Source organism: Lucilia sericata, unplaced genomic scaffold (genome assembly GCF_015586225.1).
Source record: "Lucilia sericata isolate MDLA Ls3-8-SP2 unplaced genomic scaffold, ASM1558622v1 Contig000283F_arrow, whole genome shotgun sequence".
Taxonomy (NCBI): Eukaryota; Metazoa; Arthropoda; class Insecta; order Diptera; family Calliphoridae; genus Lucilia; species Lucilia sericata.
Window position 1 is genome coordinate 120692 of NW_023994308.1, and position 24915 is coordinate 145606.

General features: G+C 29.8%; 3 protein-coding genes across 4 annotated transcripts in view; 2 read left to right on the top strand and 1 right to left on the bottom strand.

Moving 5' to 3' along the window:
* The window catches only part of LOC119603214, a 111306-nt gene extending 109769 nt beyond the window's left edge, over positions 1-1537 (top strand). The window contains exon 20 of one of the 2 annotated variants that reach the window (XM_037955180.1): positions 719-1537. In XM_037955180.1, coding sequence (XP_037811108.1) covers positions 719-1306 — 588 coding nt within the window. In that variant the 3' untranslated portion in view covers positions 1307-1537. Of the gene's footprint in view, positions 1-654 lie in introns of both variants that reach the window. The other variant, XM_037955182.1, reaches the window with a different exon arrangement.
* A 7195-nt stretch (positions 1538-8732) lies between these two features.
* On the bottom strand, positions 8733-17453 carry LOC119603209 (histone deacetylase HDAC1). The gene is made up of 5 exons (XM_037955158.1): positions 17146-17453; positions 16447-16559; positions 9797-10728; positions 9436-9734; positions 8733-9363 (listed from the first exon to the last, which is right to left on the bottom strand). Exons 1-5 carry the CDS (start codon positions 17186-17188, stop codon positions 9299-9301), a joined length of 1452 nt encoding a protein of 483 aa, XP_037811086.1. The 5' UTR covers positions 17189-17453; the 3' UTR covers positions 8733-9298.
* Positions 17454-23067: 5614 nt separating this feature from the next.
* LOC119603207 (tyrosine-protein kinase Src64B) overlaps positions 23068-24915 on the top strand; it is an 88416-nt gene continuing 86568 nt past the window's right edge. Inside the window, exon 1 of the mRNA XM_037955150.1 lies at positions 23068-23105. The gene's annotated coding sequence lies outside the window, so the exon portion shown is untranslated. The remainder of the gene's footprint in view (positions 23106-24915) is intronic.

The window sequence follows — 24915 nt, forward strand, 5'->3', positions numbered from 1 at the left end:
CTTTCCAATCGGACTCTATCGTGCTTTCAACAGACAGACAGACAGACGGACGGACAGACGGACAGACATGGCTAGATCGTCTTAGAATTTAATGAGGACCCAGAATATATATACTTTTGTGGGTCTATGACCAATATTTCGATGTGTTACAAACGGAATGACAAAATCAATATACCCCTCATCTTTTTTGATGGTGGGTATAAAAAAGGTTAAATTAAAAAACATTTTATAATAAATAAACAAAAACTTTATATGAATTAAATGTAAAATATTTTACAATAAAACTTGCAGTAAGTGCTTCCACAGCTTTATAATAGTTAATTAATGCTGCTTCGCTAAATCCTAACATTTCGTATGGTAAAAAAACTAATTAATAAATATTAACAAAAACAAGGTAAAATCATATAAAACATGTTGTAAATATTATCGTTATTATATTTCAAATAAAAATTTGTATTTACAATGAAAACACATTTATAATCAAATTTTATTTATTTATTTCTTTTTTTCAAACTTTTTGTTTTCGCCAATTTTTCCCATTACCCCTCATCACAACTATCTCGTTAAACGCTTCAAAATTTGGCATTTCACATTAAAAAAAAAATAACCAAAACAACCACTAAAAAACTGATTAAACTTTTAACACCACCAAAGCAAACAGACTTTTCCTAACCTAACAAAACATTCTAACCAAATAACCCAAAACTCCTTTTACCAGCCCTTTATAGCAAACATTATTGCAACACCAGAAGAGTATAATATACCGACAACAACAACAACACCAACAACAATATTGCGTACAGCAACAAAACCTATGCCACGCACAAAAAGAAGACCATCGGTAACTTTCAAATTGCCCACAGAAAATGATAGAGAACCAAACGATAGGCCAACGGATATATTAGAAACTAGTGTTCCATTATCATTAACTAACACATCCACATGTGCAACAACAGACGCAGCAGCAACGGAAGAATTGAAAGAACATGACAACCAACTACTAGGTGATAATGTTAATAATATTGACAACAATAGTGTGATGATGTCAGGTGCTGTTGCTGATGCTGCTACAGAAGTTGGTGCTTTAATGACAACACAACCCGAAGATATGAATGCAATTGTAATGGAAATAGATGATGTCGCAGTGGAACCTTTTGTGACCAAACAAAGAGCTCAGGTGCCCGTGGCACCAGCATTCATTGATGAGACACATCGACAATTTTCAAATCCAATTAGTTATTTAGGTGGACCCTTATTAAAGCCACGCAATAGATACAGTATTGAATCAATTTTATCATTGGATTAAGTTTATAACAATATAAAACAATTACTATATTTTTAAATAAACATTTATACATTTATTAATTTTCGTTTAAAATGTGTAAAGAAAGTTACAAATAAAATACAAAAGAACGAAAAGATGAATACAAGAAATAGCTAGTCTCAAATTGTTTAGCCTTAAGTTATAAAAGAAAAGTATTTTGTTTTTAGTTTTTAGTTAGACAAATAAAAAAATTTGTTATAAAATTAAACTATGTATTATAATATTAAATTTTTGTTGTAATTTCTTTGTGAGAGTATTAAAGTGGTAAGTATTTATTTAAGAAATTTTTAGAGAAATATAAAATAAACGGGACCGATCACTAAAAATCACTAGTTTTATCTAGAACGTCATTAACTCAGACAAATAAGAATGTATACTCGGGCATGGCCGACCATATGATACCCCACATCAGTTATGTAGAAGTTAGTTGCGCCTATATTTGTTGCAGTACTATTGTTTATAAGAAAATTATGGATATTTAAGACAATTTATAAGAGGGCTTTGTATGTGGGCTAGGGTCAAAAGAGGCACTATCGATCAAAAAAGTTTATGCCATATTTCCCCAATTATCTTAGAAATTGCGACCTGTAGTTTGATTACAAGGTTTACATGGAAAATGATTTTGAGACAATTGGTTTATGGGTGCGGAATCAATATTTCTCTGTGTTACAGACATTAGCACAAACCCATAATACCCTCCGCACTATAGGGTATACAAATAATTCTGAGCTGACTAATAAACTTATAATGTATTGGATATAAAAATTTAAAAACGAAGAACAAATAAAAATCAACACTCATGAAATAAAATGACCACCAAGTGGTGAAATAAATTTAAAAGGTTGTTGTCTTTGCTAAAAAAAGTAGAAAATAATATGCGGCGAATTAAAAAGGGAAACTAATTTCTGAACGGAAAGGTTTGCATTTCAACTTAGTATTTATCAGAGCCATAAATGAAACATTCAATTCATTTTTTGTGTGAAAATAATTATGTAATTCAAAATTTGAATTAATTTGTTAATTATTAATTAGCGGTAATCTAAATTTATAATAACTCTAGTAATTCTCTAGTAACTATAAAATTTGAATAATCAATATTTACACAATACGATTATATTTGTATGTATACTGGGAGATTAAGTCCACAGGAAAGGAGTTTCCGACGATAAGGTAGCGGTTTATTACCGTCACTCTTTTCATCTCCATTTTTTATATGAAAAAACTTAAATTGGTCGGCCGTAGATCCTATATGAAAAACTTAAAATCGACTAAAGATCCTTAAATAATGAAAATCTGCGATCGCTCATATTTCCCACCAAAAATCGCATTTTATATGAAAAACTTAAAATCGGCCATAGATCCTTAAACAACGCCATAATTGAGAACATAGTTAAAATCCGTGATCACTCATATTTCCCACCGAAATCGAATTTTATATGGAAAACTTAAAATGGGCTATAGATCCTTAAATAACTCTTTAATTGAGAACATAGTTAAAATCCGTGATCACTCATATTTCCCACCAAAAATCGATTATTATATGAAAAACCTAAAATCGGCTGTAGTTGCTTAAATAACGTTCCAATTGAGAAAATAGTAAAAATTTGTGATCACTCATATTTCCCACCAAAAATCGATTTTTATATAAAAAACCTAAAATCGACCGAAGATTCTTAAATAACGCTTTAATTGAAAACATAGTTAAAATCTGCGATCACCCATATTTCCCACCCAAAATCGATTTTTATATGAAAAACTTAAAATCGGCCATAGATCCTTAAATAACGCTCCAATCGACAAAATAGTGAAAATCCGTGATCACTCATATATTTCCCACCAAAAATCGAATTTTATATGAAAAACCTAAAATTGGTCATAGATGCTTAAATAACGCTCCAATTAAGAAAATAATGAAAATCTGTGATCACTCATATTTCGCACCAAAAATCGATTTTTATACGAACAACCTAAAATCGACCGTAGATTCTTAAATAACGCTTTAATTGAGAAAATAGTTAATATCTGTGATCACTCATATTTCCCACCGAAATCGAATTTTATATGAAAAACTTAAAATGGGCCATAGATCCTTAAATAACGCTCGAATTGAGAACATAGTTAAAATCCGTGATCATTCATATTTCCCACCAGAAATCGATTATTGTATGAAAAACCTAAAATCGGATGTAGTTGCTTAAATAACGTTCCAATTGAGAAAATAGTAAAAATTTATGATCACTCATATTTCCCACCAAAAATCAATTTTTATATGAAAAACCTAAAATCGACCGAAGATTCTAAAATAACGCTTTAATTGAGAACATAGTTAAAATCTGTGATCACTCATATTTCCCACCCAAAATCGATTTTTATATGAAAAACTTAAAATCGGCCATAGTTCCTTAAATAACGCTCCAATCGACAAAATAGTGAAAATCCGTGATCACTCACACATATATTTCCCACCAAAAATCGATTTTTATATGAAAAACCTAAAATCGACCGTAGATTTTCAAATAACGCTCCAATTAAGAAAATAATGAAAATCTGTGATCACTGATATTTCCCACCAAAAATCGATTTTTATATGAAAAACTTAAAATCGGCCGTAGATCCTTAAATAACGCTCCAATTAAGAAAGTAGTGAAAATCTGTTATCACTCATATTTCCCACCAAAAATATAATTGTATATGAAAAACCTAAAATCGTCCATAGATGCTTAAATAAAGCTCCAATTGAGAAAATAGTGAAAATCCGTTATCACTCATATATTTCCCACCAAATATCGATTTTTATATGAAAAACCTAAAATCGACCGTAGATTCTTAAATAACGCTCCAATTAAAAAAATAGTGAAAATCCGTGATCACTCATACTTCTCACCAAAACTCAATAGTTACATATATGAATAACATAAAATCGACCGTAGATTCCTTAATAACGCTTTAATTGAGAAAATAGTGAAAATCTGTGATCTGTGTATTTCCCACCAAAAATCGATTTTTATATGAAAAACTTTAAATCGGCCATAGATCCTTAAATAACGCTACAATTGAGAAAATAGTGAAAATATGTGATCACTCATATATCCCACCAAAAATCGATTTTTATATGAAAAACCTAAAATGGGCCATAGACCCTTAAATAACGCACCAATTAAGAAAGTAATGAAAATCTGTGATCACTCATATTTCCCACCAAAAATCGATTTTTATATGAACAACCTAAAATCGACCGTAGATTCTTAAATAACGCTCCAATTAAGAAAATAATGAAAATCTGTGATCACTCATATTTCCCACCAAAAATCGATTTTAGTAATCGTAGATTCTTAAATAACGGTCCAATTGAGAAAATAGTTAAAATCTCCCACCAAAAATAGATTTTTATATCAAAAACCTTAAAATGTAACATAACAGAAGTAGACTTTGTTAACATTAGCAACAGTGGTCAAGAAAAGTAACGTTTTTCCAGAGATTTTATCGTTGTGTATAAGAAAAATTACATATTTGTACAACTTACCTTTGTTATTAATGTTGCTTATTTACGTACAATATTAAATCATTATTATTTTCACTTTCACTTATTTCATTATTAACACTAAACACATTAATAGATATTTTCTTAAAAAGGCCATAGCTATTTTATATTTTTTTACTTTGCTTTTTTGCATTTTTTTAATAGCTTTTTTCTTATTTTACTTATTTCATTTTATTTTAATTATTTTACATTAACTAATTTACTTTTATTTCCTTTTCCTTTTTTAACATATTTTTTCTTAACATAAAAACACTTAATTTACATATTTCCTCTTATTAACACTCTCACTTTAGAAAAAAAAAAAAACATTTACTCTTAACACTTTTCCTACTAATTTTCTTAAAAAGGCCATATTTTGCATTACTTTTAATTTGCTTTTACATTTTTATTTTATTTACATTTTTTTTTTTTTTTTGCTATAAAAACATTTCTTTATTTCCCTTTCCTCTTTTTACAAAAACACTTTCTCTTTTTTTCAAACATAAACACACTTTCTCTTTTTTCTTCATTGACTCTCATAAATTTACTCGCTTATAAAATACTCTTAAACTTAATAGAGATCTACTAAAACAAAATTTACGAACCGACCGGCCAATGCAATTTGCAACAACAAGTAACGAAAAGAAGAATGACGAAAAAAACAACAACGACGAAAAGGCTCCACTAACTTTTGTTAGTACAAAGCCAAGAAATTTGCAATTTTTCAAACACAATTTTCTTTTTTACCCGAACTCGTTTCATTAAATAAACTTTTGAATATTATTTATTAATATTTATTTAACAATTTTTTAATAATTTTACTTAATTTTTTTAACTTTTAACTATATTTTTTATTAATTTTATTAAGCGTTTATCCCGAACACGTCTGTTGCAATTGCCGCTTTAACTAAAACTGAAGTAAAATATGTCATTTTTGTGTCAAATATGGAGCCAAAATTATACATGTATTAGTGAAACTTAAATTTTGTTGTTGTTTTCAGTGTTAAAAATTAAAGTAGAATATGAATAGAATGGACAAATGCAAAAATTGTTGTTATTGTAATAGAAAATTTTTAGAATATTTTTTTAAATTTTTTAAAATTTAATAGAAATGCATTTAGAACAAGTTTTAGGATTTGTTGTTGTTTAATATATGGAAACCACTAGTCACCGTGTACTCCTAATGGCTGCATGGTTGAGTAGTATGTGGCGACTGCCCAGATGGCTTTGGCTACCTCCAGGGTTTAGTTTAAGGCTAATGTAGTTGCCGGAACAAAGGTTATCAAGCCGGTAGATACATTTCTAGCTTAGTCTCTCCTTTCCATATCTAATAAGTCTTTTCCACTTGGTAGCATCTCCCCGGCTGGCAATGTAGCCATCTCGCAGTAGCCATTAAGTAGCAAAGCCCCACTATCCATGTGACTTTGGCTACCTCCAGGGTTTAGTTTTTAGTTGCCGGAAGATAAGTTATTAAGCCAGTAGGCACATTCTAACCTTAGACTCCTTTTTTCATACACATATATCAGTTTATTCACTTGTTAGCATCTTCCCGGCGTAGTTGCCGGAGCAGCAGCCATTACGCCGGTAGCTTTATATTAATCTTAAACACATTTATTAACTCTGAAGGACACTTATTTCCTTTTCAGAGTCGTCCCGACACATCTACTTGACGGGCGGCGGTTTCCTGCCACCACGGATGGTGTCGTTCCGAATGTCGATTAAACCAAGATCAATAAAATCATATGCATATACATATAGGTCCTGTCTAACATGTCTCCATGGAGCCTGCAACTATGTAACATCTTACATTGCTCATTTTCCATGTTTTTTCTGCGACAGAATCTTCCCGGCGTGCGATGTAGTTTGCCGGAGCTGCCGTCCCTAAGACGATATTTCAACATTGACTCTTCTTTGCATCCAAACTGACACATTTGTCCTACATTAACATCCTGACGTCTGCAAATCGCTGCAGGCAGTCTATGAGAACAATGTTAAGTGTTAGCCTGCCATCACGAAATGGAAGGTATCACAACTGTGCCCGCAACTTGGTCTGCAATTGGAGCTACATAGAATTGATAGTGTCTCTATGAGTGTCGTCCAAAACAGTAAACTATGAAATGCAATCAATTGGATTGAGTGCATGCGTCGATCATGTCTAAAATGCATCCGGGCAGACTGCCACTATTAACAAAACAAACATTAGGACGATACCACCCTCCTTTATCCCCAGACTCCTATTTCCGACCCGTTTAACTTGTAAAATAACATCAACCCCAAAAATGGTTAATATCAAAAGATGTTCATGGGGCAATATACGCATACATATTAACACGGCACCGAACAAGAAAGACAGATGGATAGTTAGTTAGTTAGATAGATAGATAGATAGATAGATAGATAGATAGATAGATAGATAGATAGATAGATAGAATAGATAGATAGATAGATAGATAGATAGATAGATAGATAGATAGATAGATAGATAGATAGATAGATAGATAGATAGATAGATAGATAGATAGATAGATAGATAGATAGATAGATAGATAGATAGATAGATAGATAGATAGATAGATAGATAGATAGATAGATAGATAGATAGATAGATAGATAGATAGATAGATAGATAGATAGATAGATAGATAGATAGATAGATAGATAGATAGATAGATAGATAGATAGATAGATAGATAGATAGATAGATAGATAGATAGATAGATAGATAGATAGATAGATAGATAGTAGATAGAGGTAGATAGATAGATAGATAGATAGATAGATAGATAGATAGATAGATAGATAGATAGATAGATAGATAGATAGATAGATAGATAGATAGATAGATAGATAGATAGATAGATAGATAGATAGATAGATAGAGATAGATAGATAGATAGATAGATAGATAGATAGATAGATAGATAGATAGATAGATAGATAGATAGATAGGTAGATAGATAGATAGATAGATAGATAGATAGATAGATAGATAGATAGATAGATAGATAGATAGATAGATAGATAGATAGATAGATAGATAGATAGATAGATAGATAGATAGATAGATAGATAGATAGATAGATAGATAGATACATAGATAGATAGATAGATAGGTAGATAGATAGATAGAGATAGATAGATAGATAGATAGATAGATAGATAGATAGATAGATAGATAGATAGATAGATAGATAGATAGATAGATAGATAGGTAGATAGATAGATAGATAGATAGATAGATAGATAGATAGATAGATAGATAGATAGATAGATAGATAGATAGATAGATAGATAGATAGATAGATAGATAGATAGATAGATAGATAGATAGATAGATAGATAGATAGATAGATAGATAGATAGATAGATAGATAGATAGATAGATAGATAGATAGATAGATAGATAGATAGATAGATAGATAGGTAGATAGATAGATAGATAGATAGATAGATAGATAGATAGATAGATAGATAGATAGATAGATAGATAGATAGATAGATAGATAGATAGATAGATAGATAGATAGATAGATAGATAGATAGATAGATATATAGATAGATAGATAGATAGATAGATAGATAGATAGATAGATAGATAGATAGATAGATAGATAGATAGATAGATAGATAGATAGATAGATAGATAGATAGATAGATAGATAGATAGATAGATAGATCGATAGATAGATAGATGTTGTTCTTATCTCCCAAAAATTCTTCTAAAATAATAATAAAAAATAAAAACATACATTTTCCACACATTTTGTTAAAATTTCACTCTTTAATTTATATTCGTTTTAAATTTTTCTTTTCTTCTTTTTGTTTTACTATAATAATAATTATTGATGATATTCACACATAGGTAGACATAAATATTTAGAAATCTATTTTTTTTTTTTTTTTGTTTATTTTATGAAAATAAATAAAGAACATATAGTGTTGTTATATATATAATTTGTTTATATCATGTTGCATTTAAACTTTCACTTAAATTACTCTTCAAGAAATGTGTTAAAAATTCTAAGTAAAATTGTGTTTTTTGAAATAAAAAAAATTGTAATAAAATCTTAGCTTAAAAGTGAAAGTGTATGTTATGGGGGGGAGGATGGAGTGGAGTGTTATTATATATTTTACATCTTAACTTAAAAATATAGACGACTTTGTTTAATATGCTGGCTTTTAGTTTGAGTTGAGTTTTTATAATGGAAAAAAGTACTTTTTAAGTATTTTTAAATATTATTATGTGTGTGGTACTAATGTACTTTTGAAAGGTACTAAGAAAAAAGGAAACAAATAAAAACTTGTGGACCTTTGAAAAAAGTTTTCGAAACAACACAAAGTGCGTAAAAGTACAACTTTTTTTTTAAATTAAATTAAAATAAACGCTATGTTAAATTAGGTTTAAATTTCGATGTACGTTTTATTGGTTTCTATAACCAATTACGGCCACCACGTCATATGTTGTTTTCTTTTTTGGCATCTTCACTTTTAGCAGGTTCTTCACTTTCTGTTGTATCCACTAAAATAGAGAAAGAAATTATGTTAATGATTTATTTTCTTTTGCAATTATTATTTGAAAAAAATTGCTCACTTTTTTCTTTATCATCTTGAGCTTCGGTATTGTCTGTTACTTTACCATCTTTTTCTAGGCGTGGCCTTTTCCTTTGACCCTTATAGGAACGTTGATCTCGTCGGCCGCCTTCTCCCTCATCTTCTGAATCGGAGAATTCATTATCGGGCACTATACGTTTATCTTTGTCGGCCTGTGTTATGCGTTCATCTTTGTCGGCCTTATCTTCATCATCGGTCTCATCATTGATGGCATCCTCTGGTATGGTTTGTATTTGAACACCGGGGGCATGAGGTAACATACGTAAGTTCTCAAATAGTCTAATAATTTGAAATAAAACAATTAATAACATGTTGATCATTTGCTTTTAACTTTTACTCACCTATTTCTGATTTTTTCCAAATATTCTGTGGTATTTTGATTTGTCATATTACTGGGACTGATGTGTAGTTTAAAATCGGGTCCAAAATATTCGAAATAATCATTATAGGGCAGTTCATTGGCAATTTCTACACCCAAAGCCACTGATGTCTCATAAGTCCAGCAACGTGATACATTGCGTATGGTATAACCCCCACCACCCACCATTAGGAAGGGTAAATTATATTTCTTAACAAAATCCACACAGCGACCATGACCCTTAACGGTCAAATTGAAACAACCCAAACGATCTCCAGTTAAGGAATCAGCACCACATTGTAAAACCACCGCAGCTGGTTGGAAAGTTTCCATTACTTTGGATATAATAGGTTGGAAGATGGACTCATAGGCTTCATCATCCATGCCATCACGTAAAGGTATATTGACAGCATAATATTTGCCCTTTCCCGCCCCAATATCACGTAAATCTCCTGTGCCGGGGAAATATTCACCATATTTATGGAAACTAACAGTCATTACACGATCTGTTGTATAGAAAGCCTCCTCCACACCATCACCATGATGTACATCAATATCAATATACAAAACACGCTGATGATACTTCAGCAATTCCAATATGCCCAAAACAATATCGTTAACATAACAAAAACCAGAAGCTTCTGATTTTTTAGCATGATGTAAACCACCACCCCAGTTAATACAAATCTCTGAGGCCTGTTTATTAAGTTTAACAGCTGCCGCTACTGAACCACCGGCGGATAGTTGACAGAACTCATAGAGACCATCGAAGACGGGACAATCTTCACCTACATTAAATCTTTGCATTTGTTTATTGTATTCTGTCATGTTGTCGGGGCGTATGGAACGTAAGAAACGTACATATTCATCTGAGTGGAATTTGGTCATTTCATCGGCCGTGGCTTTATGGGGACGCTAGAAAAATGATAAAAAGGAAATGGTTATAAAACAAGTTTAAATTTAGGCTTAAATCTGTAAACACTAGACTAGACTAGTGTTTTAACCTAAAGCTTGAAATAGCTAATTAATCATGTATAGTACCAAGTTAAACCCTTTTAAAAATGGGTTATAGCATTCATATTACAAACACATACATAATTTGCCCCATAAACATCTTTTACTACAACCCCCTTTTAGAGTTAATGCTATTTTAACTATACATAGATCCATGCTCATTAGTAGCATGTTAAACGTGTCGGAAATAAGAGTCCGGGGAGGATAGGAGGGTGGTATTGTCTTACTATCAATTGTATTTAGCTCCAATAGCAGCCTCCGGAAGGTCTCTGCTAAAGAAAAAAAGAATTTGGTGGTAGAGTAACACTTTGCTATGTTCTCATAGACCGCCTGCAACTATATGCAGATGCCGGAATATTAATGTAGCCAAAATGTGTCAGTTTGGATGCATAGGAGTCTACAAGTCAATGTTGACATCTCAACATTCTTAAGGATTGCAACTCCGGTAAACTATATTGCTCACCGGGAAAATTCTGTCGCAGAAAAAACTTGAAAAAATGAGTAATGTAAGAGTGCTGTTGATGTTACACATTTGTAGGCTACCAGGAGACATGTTAGACAGGCCCTACATATGCACATGATTCTATTGATGTCAGTTTATTCTTTAAAACACATTCGGAATGACACCATCTATATGGCGGTGATAAACCGCCGATCTTCAAATACATTTGCCGGAACGATTCTGAAAAGGAAATAAGTACCCTTTAAAGTTAATAAATGTGTTTAAGATTAACAAGAAGCTACCGGCTAATGGCGACAGCTCCGGAAACTACAATACCCGCTTATCAGCTTAAAAGCTTGTGTTCCGGCAACTACATTAGCTAGTAAGGCTAACTAAACTAAACCCTGGAAGTAGTCAAAGCCACATGAACAGTGTGACATTATAGCCAGGGTTTAGTAGCCTTACTAAACTAAACTGTGGAGGTAAACACAGCCACATGGACAGTGTGGCTTTGTAGCCATTAAGCTACCGGCTTAGTGGCAGCTCCGTCAACTAAATTGCCCGCAGGGGAGACGCTACCAAGTGGAAAAGACTTATCATATATGGAAAAAGGAGTCTAAGTTTGGAATGTAACTACCGGCTTAATAACCTTTGTTCCGACAACTATATTGCCCTTACTAAACGAAACCCTAGAGGTAGCCAAAGCCACCTGGGCAATCGCCACATATTACTGAACTGAGCAGCCATTAAGAGTTTATAGTGCCTAGTTGTTTCCATATATTAAACTACAACAAATCCTAAAATTTATTCTAAATGCATTTCTACTAAATTTTAAAGAAATTAAAAAAAAAATCATAAAATTTTCTTTTACAATAACAAACATTTTTTTCATTTGTCCATTCTATTCATATTCTACTTTAATTTTTAACACTGAAAACAACAACAAAATTTAAGTTTCACTAATACATGTATAATTTTGGCTCCAAATTTGACACAAAAATGACATATTCTACTTTAGTTTTAGTTAAAGCGGCAATTGCAACAGACGTGTTCTTGTTAAACGTTTAATAAAATTAATAAAAAATCTAGTTAAAAGTTAAAAAAATAAAGTAAAATTATTAAAAAAATGTTAAATAAACATTAATAAACAATATTTAAAAGTTCATTTAATGAAACGAGTTCGGTTAAAAAAGAAAATTGTGTTTAAAAAATTGCAAATTTCTTGGCTTTGTACTAACAAATATTAGTGGAGCCTTTTCGTCGTTGTTGTTGTTTTTTTCGTTATTCTTCTTTTCGTTACTTGTTGTTGCAAATTGCATTGGCCGGTCGGTTCGTAAATTTTGTTTTATTAGATCTCTATTAAGTTTAAGAGTATTTTATAAGTGAGTAAATGTATAAGAGGCAATAAAGAAAAAAGAGCAAGTGTGTTTGTGTTTGAAAAAAAGAGAAAGTGTTTTTGTAAAAAGAGGAAAGGGAAATAAAGAAATTTTATTATAGCAAAAAAATGTAAATAAAATAAAAATGTAAAAGCAAAATTAAAAGAAATGCAAAATATGGCCTTTTTAAGAAAATAAGTATGAAAAGTGTTAAGTGTAAATGTTATTAGATCTGGTTGTTTGTTTTTTTTTAGGTGAGAGTGGTAAAGAGAGGAAATATGAAAATGAAAAAGTGTTTATGTTAAGAAAAAATATGTTAAAAATAGGAAAGGGAAATAAAAATATCTCTGTTAATGTAAAAAATTAAAATAAAATGAAAAAAGTAAAATAAGAAAAAAGCTATTAAAAAATGCAAATAAGCAAAGTAAAAAAATAGAAAATATCTATTAATGTGTTTAGTGTTAATAATGAAATAAGTGAAAGTGAAAATAATAATGATTTAATATTGTACGTAAATAAGCAACATTAATAACAAAGGTAAGTTGTACAAATATGTAATTTTTCTTCTATACTTCTGGAAAAAACCGTTACTTTTTCTTAACCACTGTTGCTAATGTTAAAAAAGTCTACTTCTGTTATGTTACATTTTAAGGTTTTTGATATAAAAATCTATTTTTGGTGGGAGATTTTAACTATTTTATCAATTGGAGCGGTATTTAAGAATCTACGGTCGATTTTAGGTTTTTCATATAAAAATCGATTTTTGGTGGGAAATATGAGTGATGACAGATTTTCATTATTTTCTTAATTGGAGCGTTATTTAAGGATCTATGGACGATTTTAAGTTTTTCATATTAAAATCGATTTTTGGTGGGAAATATGAGTGATCACAGATTTTCATTATTTTCTTAATTGGAGCGTTATTTAAGGATCTATGGACGATTTTAAGTCTTTCATATAAAATTCGATTTTTGGTTTGAAATATGAGTGATCACAGGTTTTAACTATTTTCTAAATTGAAGCGTTATCTAAGCATCTATGGCCAATTTTAGGTTTTTCATATAAAATTCGATTTTTGGTGGGAAATATGAGTGATCACTATTTCACTATTTCTCAATTGGAGCGTTATTTAAGGATTTGGGACCGATGTTAAGTTTCTCATATAAAAAAAGATTTTTGGTGGGAAATATGACTGATCACAGATTTTCACTTTTTTTCTCAATTGGAGCGTTATTTAAGAATCTATTGTCGATTTTAAGTTTTTCATAAAAAAATCGATTTTTGGTGGGATATATGAGTGATCACAGATTTTCATTTTTTTCCTCAATTAGAGCGTTATTTAAGGATTTATGGCAGATTTTAGGTTTCTCATATAAAAATCGATTTTTGGTGGGAAATATGAGTGATCACAGATTTTCACTATTTACTCAATTAATCGTTTTTTAAGGTTCTATAGCACATTTTAGGTTTTTCATATAAAAATCAATTTTTGGTGGAAAATATGAGTGATCATAAGTATTCACTATTTACTCAATTGGAGCGTTATTTAAGAATCTACGGCCGATTTCAGGTTCTTCATATAAAAATCGTATTGTTGGAAACCTAAGCAACTTTTATTTTAGCATTGTATACAATCAGTTAAGCAAGATAATAAACTAAAACCTGTGGCAAAGTTGATCTAAATCAAAATCTCCTAACTCAAATCCCTTAGAGATGCCGTTCGGTGTTTTATAGCGCAGTTTCGGAACCCGCCATTTTAAAAAACATAGCAGCTGGTAAACGGCATAAAATCTGGATGGGAATCATTACCAACTACACTACTAACTAATCTATATATATAAAAGAGTAGTGTTACTGACTGATTCATCATCGCACAGTCCAAACGGCTGAACCTACAATCATGAAATTTTGACAATAGATGTGTTTTTGGTTATGTAGATCCACTAAGAAAAATTTTAAATGCACCTGTATCTACTCTTAAAATAGGCAAATGGGTGTCAGGTACTTTTTTGAAATTCGTACTTTTAAGGGGTGAAAATATGTATGTAACAAAGGTGATTTTGGTACCTTTTTTTGGCCCTTTATAACTTTTTAACTAATAAACAAAATAAAATTTTTGTAAATATTTTGAATATATGTATCTCCCAAAATTAGGAGACACCTGTTTCGTACTTTTTTTAAATTCAGTCCTTTTTGGGTGTAAAAAGGATAAAACTGTACTTTTGGTAGTTTTTTTTAGCTAATGTGAAAACTTTTTCGATTTATTGAATATTCCTATTAAATTTACTGACTAAATCTGTAATATTAGTTGAAGCTATTCATTTTTGCTATTTCACTGTGGAAAAAAGTACTAAAATGGGATAAAACGGGAAATTTTATTATATTAAAACTCATTGAGCCAATTTTTATAAAATTTGAAAAAGTATTATTTTTTTACTCACACAAAATAAGCTATTGTTATATTATTTTGGAATTCGATAACTAAGGCCTATATAGGACCAAATTCGATTAAATTGTTTGGTACTTTTTGAAAGCATATTTTTTCTGGAACAAATGAATGCAGATTTGAATCGTTTGAGTTATATCTATGATATATAGATTAAAATACGGAAGATTTTGTAAACTTAATTCTCAAAAAAGTCTATTTCGAAGCGAAAAGGGGAAAAATTGTACTATTTTTGTTAGTACTTTCCACTAAGGTAGAATTCATTCGACTTTTGGTACTTTTTCTTTCTTCAAATGATACTCTTTGTATGTTCTTTAATATTGAATTCAAAACACATGATTATTAAACATATACGGATTCTTTAAGAGAGAACTTTTTAGTCCTTTTAACTCATAAATGGTACTTTTTGAATTTTCTAAAATATTCAACCGGAACACATGACACACGGTCCTTATTAAATGAGAATTTATTGCGAAAGATTTTTTTGTACTTTTTCGTTTTTCCGTTGGTACTTTTTGATATTTTTACGATATCGAACATAGAAATATGAAATTTAAAATATTGGGACCTTAGTGAATAAGAATCTAATGAAAGGGACATTTGGTACTTTTTTATTCATTCATTCAAATTATATTTTTTGAATTGTATATGGGCATTTCCACCGAAAAGTCTACTTTTGTCACATCACGTCACGCACCATTAACTGCCTACATCTAGGGAAAATATTTATATATATTTAAATTATTTATATTTTTATGTAGAGCTCTAATAGCTTTATACATAGGAAAAAGTAAGGGCCAATCAAAAGGAATGGTCTTAAGATATTGTCAATTAATGTGCGTGACGTGATGTGACAAAAAATATACTTTTCGTGGAAATGCCCATATACTTAATATTGAACACAGAGACATACAATTTTTGATTAAATGAGAATTTATAAGAGGTATTTTATAGTACTTTTTTTCAATTTTGGTTAGGGTAGCGAAGCTCCCAGGGTATGCTAGTCTATTCCATATGGCTGTTTGGAGCTTATAAAAAAAAAAGTTTTTCATACAAAAAGCAAAAAGTTGATTAAGTTTCAAACATCTATTTATGGAGTTAACTCAGTTAATGTTGTCTTGTTACTCAGAGCTAAATGGAATTAATCTTTTGTTGTTGTTATTATAATGTAGACACATAATATAACACAAATCAAGTATGTTATTTTGAATAGATCAATTAAAATAGAAATTATAGGACTTTGTATACAATATCAAAATAAGTTGCTTAGGTTTCGAACAATACTTTAAATATGTTATTAGCAACGAAATCCTAGCCTCAATTACCTAAAAACTTTATAATTTGATTATACTTACATAAATTTCCATTTTTCTATAGAGACCATAATTTAGCAAAAGATTATGGGTCATACGTATGCGATGAGGTTTCATGGGATGACCCTGACCATAATAATAATTGCCAATATCACCTAAAAACAATAAAAACATATATTAATATTACTGATTAATAATTAATAAAAACAATAATTATAGAAATATTTTGGAAAATATAAATTATTCATTAAGAAATTCTAAAACGAAAAACAAATAAACACACAATTTTCATTTTTATTAATTTAAAACGAGTGTCTCTTAAGCGTCATACTTGAAAAAATAGCCACAAGACACTTTTTACTACAACAGCAAACGTCCAGACATTAATATTATCAAACACGAAGACAACAACAACACCAACAATATAAAAATAACAACATTGTTGTTGTTATAATTCTTCTCAACATGTACGTTGAAGTATGAAACACAACAAAAAGAGCACACGTCTTAATACGGTCGTTCCACCGCATACACAAAAAGTGTGCTGTAAAACAAAAGCCGCTGGTACAGTCGAAATAAATGAAAAAATTTTAACCGAAAAAAAACATGGAATTTTTCCATTTTATATTTCTTCTTAAAAATTTTACGTTTTTACACAGTTTTTAAAAATATCTTTATAAATTTTTGTTAATTTCTTTATTTATTTAATAAATTTATAAAAAAAAATAAACATTTACTTACTGTCATAATAGTAACAAACTCTTTTCTTGGTAGCCGACTGCATTTTGTTTGTTGTCTACGAAAAAAAAACTTTTGTTTTCTTTTCTATTAATAACTTTTCTTATTTATTATTATTTTATTATTGTTTTTAATTAATAATTAAAACACCCAAATTATTTCACGTTTTTCCCAAAGATTTATTTCAAGTGCTTAAGAAAAGCGCGTCTTTACTGGGCGAATTATGTTTAGAAATATTTAATTTTTTTCGTTTTTGACTTTATACGAATGGCGATATGAAAAGAGAATAGCCAATTAATCATATACAAAGTGAAGTTGGCTGCAGTTGTTGTAACATACGTTTAGAACAGGGTTGTATTTTTGTAATTGGAAAAAGTTGGAAATAGTTGGCAGTATACAGATAATAACACTGTGTGACAGCTAAAAACAAAAACACAAAAATATTGGTGTGTTTATGTTTTTTAGCTGTACTAGTGTTCTATAAATTGACTTTCGAATAATCGAACAATCGACTTTTTGTCGAAAAAAGTCGAAGTCGACTATTTTGTTCCAAAAAAGTCGATAACTCGACTATCGTCTGTGAAAAGAGTCGAAAAGTCGACTTTGTTAATAAAAGTCGAAAAAAGTCGAAAAGTCGGAAAGTCGAATAAAGTCGAAAAAAGTCGAAGAAAGTCGAAAAAAAGTCGAAAAGTCGTAAAAAGTCGAAAAAAGTCGGAAAAAGTCGAAAACTCGAAAATTGTAGAAAAAAGTCAAAAATAAGTCGGAAAAAGTCCAAAGGTCGAAAAGTCGAAAAGTCGGAAAGAGTCGAAAAAAGTCGAAAAGTCGACTATTTATAAAATACTTATAGTCGAAAAGTCTAAAAGTCGACTTTTAATTAAATGAAAAAAGTCGAAAAATCGACTTTTCATAAAATGCAAAAAGTCGACTTTTTTGACACATACTTTTCTCTTGGCTCAAGGACGAAGCACATAGAATATGGTTGAAAATTTTCAAGATATTTTTTTAATATTTGACACATACTTTTCTCTTGGCTCAAGGACGAAGCACATTGAATATGGTTGAAAAACGGTCGATTTTTTCACCTAGCCCCCATACAACCGTACGTCCGAATAGTTCTATTGAGCTCAAAATTATGTTAAATGTTCTAGCATCTCTACAAAAATCGGCACAACTTAGTTTTTCATTATAATCGGGCCTCATCTGACCCTAGCCGCCAAAAAATAATCTATTTATATGAAATTAACATTAAAGTGCTGAAATTTGGACAGGAGATTGGTCTCCCAACAAAAAGATCCACTTGGAAATTCGAACGTTTAGGATGTAAAATGGGTAAATTCGTCAACCTCATATCTCCTAAGCTAAGAAAGATACACAAACAGTTTAAAGCTTATCGTGGTTCATTTAAAAATAAGTGTAAAGTTTTCCAGTACTTTTTCTTTCAAATTCGTCCCCTTTAGGATAGAAACGGGTAAAAACTGTATTTTGGTACTTTTTTTGCACGAGTAAACATTCAAAAAATATGTTTGACTCCTTAAACGAAAAAATAAAATTTACTTTTTGGATATTCGGACGTTTAAGGGATGAAAATTATAACTATTTTTGGTACTTTTCGCATTAAACATTGTCTCCTATGTAAGTATTGACTTGTACATACATACATACATATGTATGAGTGAATACTTAATGATGGGCTTCCACTACGATATTATTTTTTAAATAAAATGTTTATTACTTAATAGGAAAAAAAAAAGTACCAAAAGGGGGAAAAACGGCGTATTTGATTTCATTCAAAACTCATTGATTTAGTAACATTAAATATGACAATGGGAAAAAAGTACCAAATGGGGGAAAAACGGGGAATTTGATTTCATTCAAACTAATTGATTTAGTAACACTAAATATTCCAATGGGATGCTAATTATAACTCCGGTACAAAGGACTTTTTTTGGTACTTTTTCGTTTTTTAACTGGTACTTTTTCAGTTTTTTTATAATATCGATCCTAGAAACATGAAATTAAGCATGTGGAACACGGAGTTAATGAGAATCTATAAAAGGGGATTTTTTTTTGCACTTCAAATGGTACTTCTTGAGATTTCTAAAATATTGAATCTATAAACATAAAATGAAACACGTAATATTCTGATTTATAAAAGGAGACTTTTTAGTACTTTTTCGTTCCTTTAGTAATACTTTTTTGATTTCTCTATAATATTGAACCTAAAAACATAAAATTGATCACGCAGCTTCCAGATTGTATAAAAATCTGTATGGGAGGAATTTCTGGTTGAAAATATACATAAAAAGGGGACTTTCTGTTACTTTTTCGTTCTCCAACAGCTATTTTTGGAATTTTCTGTAATATTGGGACTAGAATCATAAAATCAAAGATGGGGACTTTCATAGATTTTCAATATTGAACCTAGGAACATGTATGATAATCTATAAAATGGGACTTTTTGATATTGCAGATATATATACATAAACGTATATTGGACAGAAATTGTTTGATTCTGGAAGGGTTAAAAAAAGACCTAGACGAATTTCTATGGATAAGAAAAAGAATTCGCTGAAGTAAAATTATAACTATTTTTGGTACTTTTCGCATTAAACATTGTCTCCTATGTAAGTATTGACTTGTACATACATACATACATACATATGTATGAGTGAATACTTAATGATGGGCTTCCACTACGATATTATTTTTTAAATAAAATGTTTATTACTTTAATAGGAAGAAAAAAAAGTACCAAAAGGGGGAAAAACGGCGTATTTGATTTCATTCAAAACTCATTGATTTAGTAACATTAAATATGACAATGGGAAAAAAGTACCAAATGGGGGAAAAAACGGGGAATTTGATTTCATTCAAACTAATTGATTTAGTAACACTAAATATTCCAATGGGATGCTAATTATAACTCCGGTACAAAGGACTTTTTTTGGTACTTTTTCGTTTTTTAACTGGTACTTTTTCAGTTTTTTTATAATATCGATCCTAGAAACATGAAATTAAGCATGTGGAACACGGAGTTAATGAGAATCTATAAAAGGGGATTTTTTTTTGCACTTCAAATGGTACTTCTTGAGATTTCTAAAATATTGAATCTATAAACATAAAATGAAACACGTAATATTCTGATTTATAAAAGGAGACTTTTTAGTACTTTTTCGTTCCTTTAGTAATACTTTTTTGATTTCTCTATAATATTGAACCTAAAAACATAAAATTGATCACGCAGCTTCCAGATTGTATAAAAATCTGTATGGGAGGAATTTCTGGTTGAAAATATACATAAAAAGGGGACTTTCTGTTACTTTTTCGTTCTCCAACAGCTATTTTTGGAATTTTCTGTAATATTGGGACTAGAATCATAAAATCAAAGATGGGGACTTTCATAGATTTTCAATATTGAACCTAGGAACATGTATGATAATCTATAAAATGGGACTTTTTGATATTGCAGATATATATACATAAACGTATATTGGACAGAAATTGTTTGATTCTGGAAGGGTTAAAAAAAGACCTAGACGAATTTCTATGGATAAGAAAAAGAATTCGCTGAAGTACTCTAGCACTGTGAATGTAGCTTTGAAGTCTAATTATTTCGATGTAGTGTAAAAGGGTATTAGACAGGTGTGGCAAAATTGGTACAATTGTACTTTTTTGGTGCAATTCGATGTGCAAAAGTGCAATGGCACCATTTTGTAAAATTTTAAATTTAGTAAAAAATAATGTAAAATTGTATTTCTGTCACAAAGTTAAAAAGACTACCGATGGTAAACTTTTCACTAAGCTTTAGAAGAGGATAAATACAATTCTTTTTCATATTCTCTGCTATTATTAAGAAACCTGGAAAATATTACAACCAGACAATCTGTAAAACTTTAACCAAAGAGAGTAAATTTTTAGGAATACTTTTATATACTTTAAGTGCAATTTTGAATAGGCTTTTAAAGTACCTTCTACTAGAGTTTGTACTAGTCTTATGACTTCTCTAAGATGAATTAGTCTTTGGACTAGTATACGGTTTATTCTATATCTACCACTCTAACGTATAATCTATAGACTAATCTATTGTCTAGTCTACTATTATATAATCCATAGAGAGACAAAAGACTGTCTAGTATGTTTACTAGTCTAGTTTACTGACAGGTTTACTGACAGACTAATGAAACCGATTTGAGATACTTTTATATACTTTAAGTGCAATTTTGAATAGACTTTTAAAGTACCTTCTACTACAGTTTGTACTAGTCTTATGACTTCACTATGGTCTAGACATGAAATAGTCTTTGGACTAGTATACGGATTATATGGAAATATTCTTTGGACTAGTATACGGATTATTCTATATACACCACTCTAACGTCTAAACTATAGACTACTCTATTGCCTAGTCTACAGACTGGTGTATTCTATAATCCATAAAGAGACAATCGACTGTCTTAGTATGTTTACTAGTCTAGTTTACTGACGGATTTACAGACCAATGAAGCCGATTTGAGAGAGTTTTGCTTTATATTGATATAAATTTACAAAATCAAATTATTTGGTACAATCGGAATCAAAAAAGTACAATGTTTAATACTAATTTGAACAATTTCAAAATGTCATTGCCATCCCTGATATGTATTTAAAACTGAGGTTTTTTTTACAACAATTGCATATGTATTTTAGGGTTCTATAGTTGAAACGAAAAGTCGACTTTTCGACTTTTTTCATTTAGTTAAAAGTCGACTTTTCGACTTTTTGCATTTTATGAAAAGTGGATTTTTCGACTTTCATTTAATTAAAAGTCGACTTTTCGACTATAAGTATTTCGACTTTTTTTGACTTTGTCCGAATTTTTTCTACTTTTCGACTTTTTGACTATTTTCGACTTCTTTCGACTTCTTTCGACTTTTTTTCGACTATTTTTTGACTTTTTTCGAGTTTTTTCCGACTATTTTAGAGTTTTTGACTTTTTTCTACAATTTTCGAATTTTCGACTTTTTCCGACTTTTCGACTTTTTCCGACTTTTTCTGACTTTTTCCGACTTTTCGACTTTTACGACTTTTTACGACTTTTTACGACTTTTCGACTTTTTTCGACTTTTCTTCGACTTTTTTTCGACTTTATTCGACTTTTTGGAACAAAATAGTCGACTTCGACTTTTTTTCGACAAAAATTCGATTGTTCGATTATTCGAAAGTCGATTTATAGAACCCTATTGCATATGTATTTTGTAGATTAATAATTTAAGCGATTTCTCATTATTCTGCTTGATAAAAAATCCAGTCTGGCAGCTTTCTTAAACTTTCAACAAAAGAGAGAGAGAAAGAGAGTGAAAAAAACAATTGTTTACTTTATTTCGCCGCTAATAAACGAATAAGAAAAACAAAAAGGAATATAAATAAAAACACAAAATGGCCGGTGTAAAGAAAAGGCGAAAAACTTACACACAGAGTCGGAAAAATAAGTATTTAATGAGATTTATGAATTAAAAGTAACTCTTGAAAGAAACCCAACATTTTAAAAGAAATATTAAATAATTATTTTAATATTTCTTATAAAAACTAATAAAAATGGCAATATTTTAACAAATTTATAGAAATTTTCCTACACAGTTGTTTATTTGGGTACGAGTATTAAAATTACAAAAGCAGAGTTGCTTATTGCTGTAAGGTTTTGCGGCGATTTTGTTTCCTTTCGTCGTTCAGTCTGGTTGGTGCGGTTCGTGTGTGAAGAATTTTTTTCCTCTTGTTCTTAAAGAAAAAGATTTTTATATAGACGGTAGTTAATTAAAAAAAAAAAGTTAATCTATATATAGAGAAATTACAGAAAAAAATCTAACTGTTAATTAATATTAATTAAATAAATTGAAGAAAGAAAAAAAAAGAAAACATTAAAAGTTTCTTTAAAAAAAAAATAAAAAGTATTAAGCAGAGTGCGTGTGTGTGTGTGTAAAAAAAAAGTAAGTGTTCAAAGAATGGTTTATAAAAGCAAGAAGCAGAAAATAAATAGTTAATAAATTATAATAAAAAGTAGTTAATAAAACATGTGAAAAAATAATAATTGAAGAGAAATTAATACTTTAAAAATAAGAAACCTGAAAAAATTAATAAAAGAAAATTTAATAGAAAACTTGCAAAAAAAAATTATAAGTTAAAAAATTAAAGAAACATAATTTGTTTAATAAATTTTTATGAAACAAAAATCTACTATTTAATTTAAAAAAAAGAGATAAAGTGTTTGTGTGTATGTTTGTGCAAGAGAGTTTTTAATGTGTGTAGGAAGGTGGAGACCCCGATTTGAGTTTAATTAATAAAACTTTTTTTATGTTTTTTCTTTAATTAATTTTCAATGTCTGCTGGTTTTTTTTTATTTATTAAAGTTCTTTAATCCTTTAATTTTTCATTTAGTTTATTTTGTAGTTCAGTTTTTTCTTCTTGTTTAATTTTCTTATTTTCTTTGTCCTCTTGTTGACTTTTCTTCTTTTTTTATTTCTTTGATTATCTTTTGTATGTTGTTTTTTCTGTATTTAGTTTGTCTGTTATGCTGCTGCTGCTGCTAGTTGTTGTTGTTTTTATGTTATTCCTGTTCAGGGATGGAAAATTCAATACTATTGTTCTCTTTCCAGTACATACTATTTGGAAAACGATAAATATCAAAACGATATATCGAAATATTGATCGTAGATCCTCAAAGTTTATATAGCCAGCTTCCCCATTCTAAGGGGATCTAGTCCTGTCCGTACGCCTGTATGTTAAAAGCTTGATAGTGCATAAACGGATTGAGCTAAAAGTCTGATCTATTTTTCATAAATATTGCTTGTTTGTATGTAAGGTCTCTGGTCATTAGACTATTGGAAAAACTTGTCAATAGATTAGTCCAGAGACTAGCAAACGGACTAGTCAATTGATTAGTCCAGAGTATCAGTATTGCATAAGGTAGTCAAAAGAACTTAGAGAAGTCAAAATACTAGTCCATAGATAAGATATTATACTAGTTGAGATACTGCTTAGTAGAATATTCAATAGACTAATCGGTATACTAGTTCATAAACTAATTCATAGACCATTCTTCATAGACTAGTCAATAGATGAGTGTATAGACTAAGCAATAGATCATTCAATATATCATTCAATAGTCTATATCATAGGCTTGTCAAAAAACCATGGACTACTTAGATCTATTATATAGACTAGTTAATAGATAAGTCCAGAGACAAACTGACTAGTCATAATCTAGTCAAAAGTCCAAAGAGTAGTCAAAATACCAGTCCATAGACAAGATATTAAACTAGTTCAGATACTACTCAATAGGTCATTCAATATACTTATCGGCAAACTAGTTCATAGTATAGACTTGTATTTTCCATAGACTAGTCCATAGTATAGACTATTCAATTGTATTTTCCACAGACTAGTCAATAGACCTTTGTGTAGGCTAATCAATAGACTAATCAATATATTATAACATAGGTTTGTCAATAGATCATAGTTTACTCAAAACTCAAGTCCAACAGTAGCCGATGAAGTTGTCCATATTCTAGTCATTAGACTATTTCATAGACTAGTCAATAGATTCCTCCATATACTAATCAATAGGGAAGTCCCTAGACTATTCAATATATCATTCAATAGAGTTTGGCATAGGCTAGTCAATAGTCCTTGGATTACTCAAAGACTAGTTAATATACTAGTCAATATTAGTCCAGTAGCTGATAGTCTTATACTTTATTTAGTCAGTAGACTATCAATAGAGTAGTTCATAGATTACTT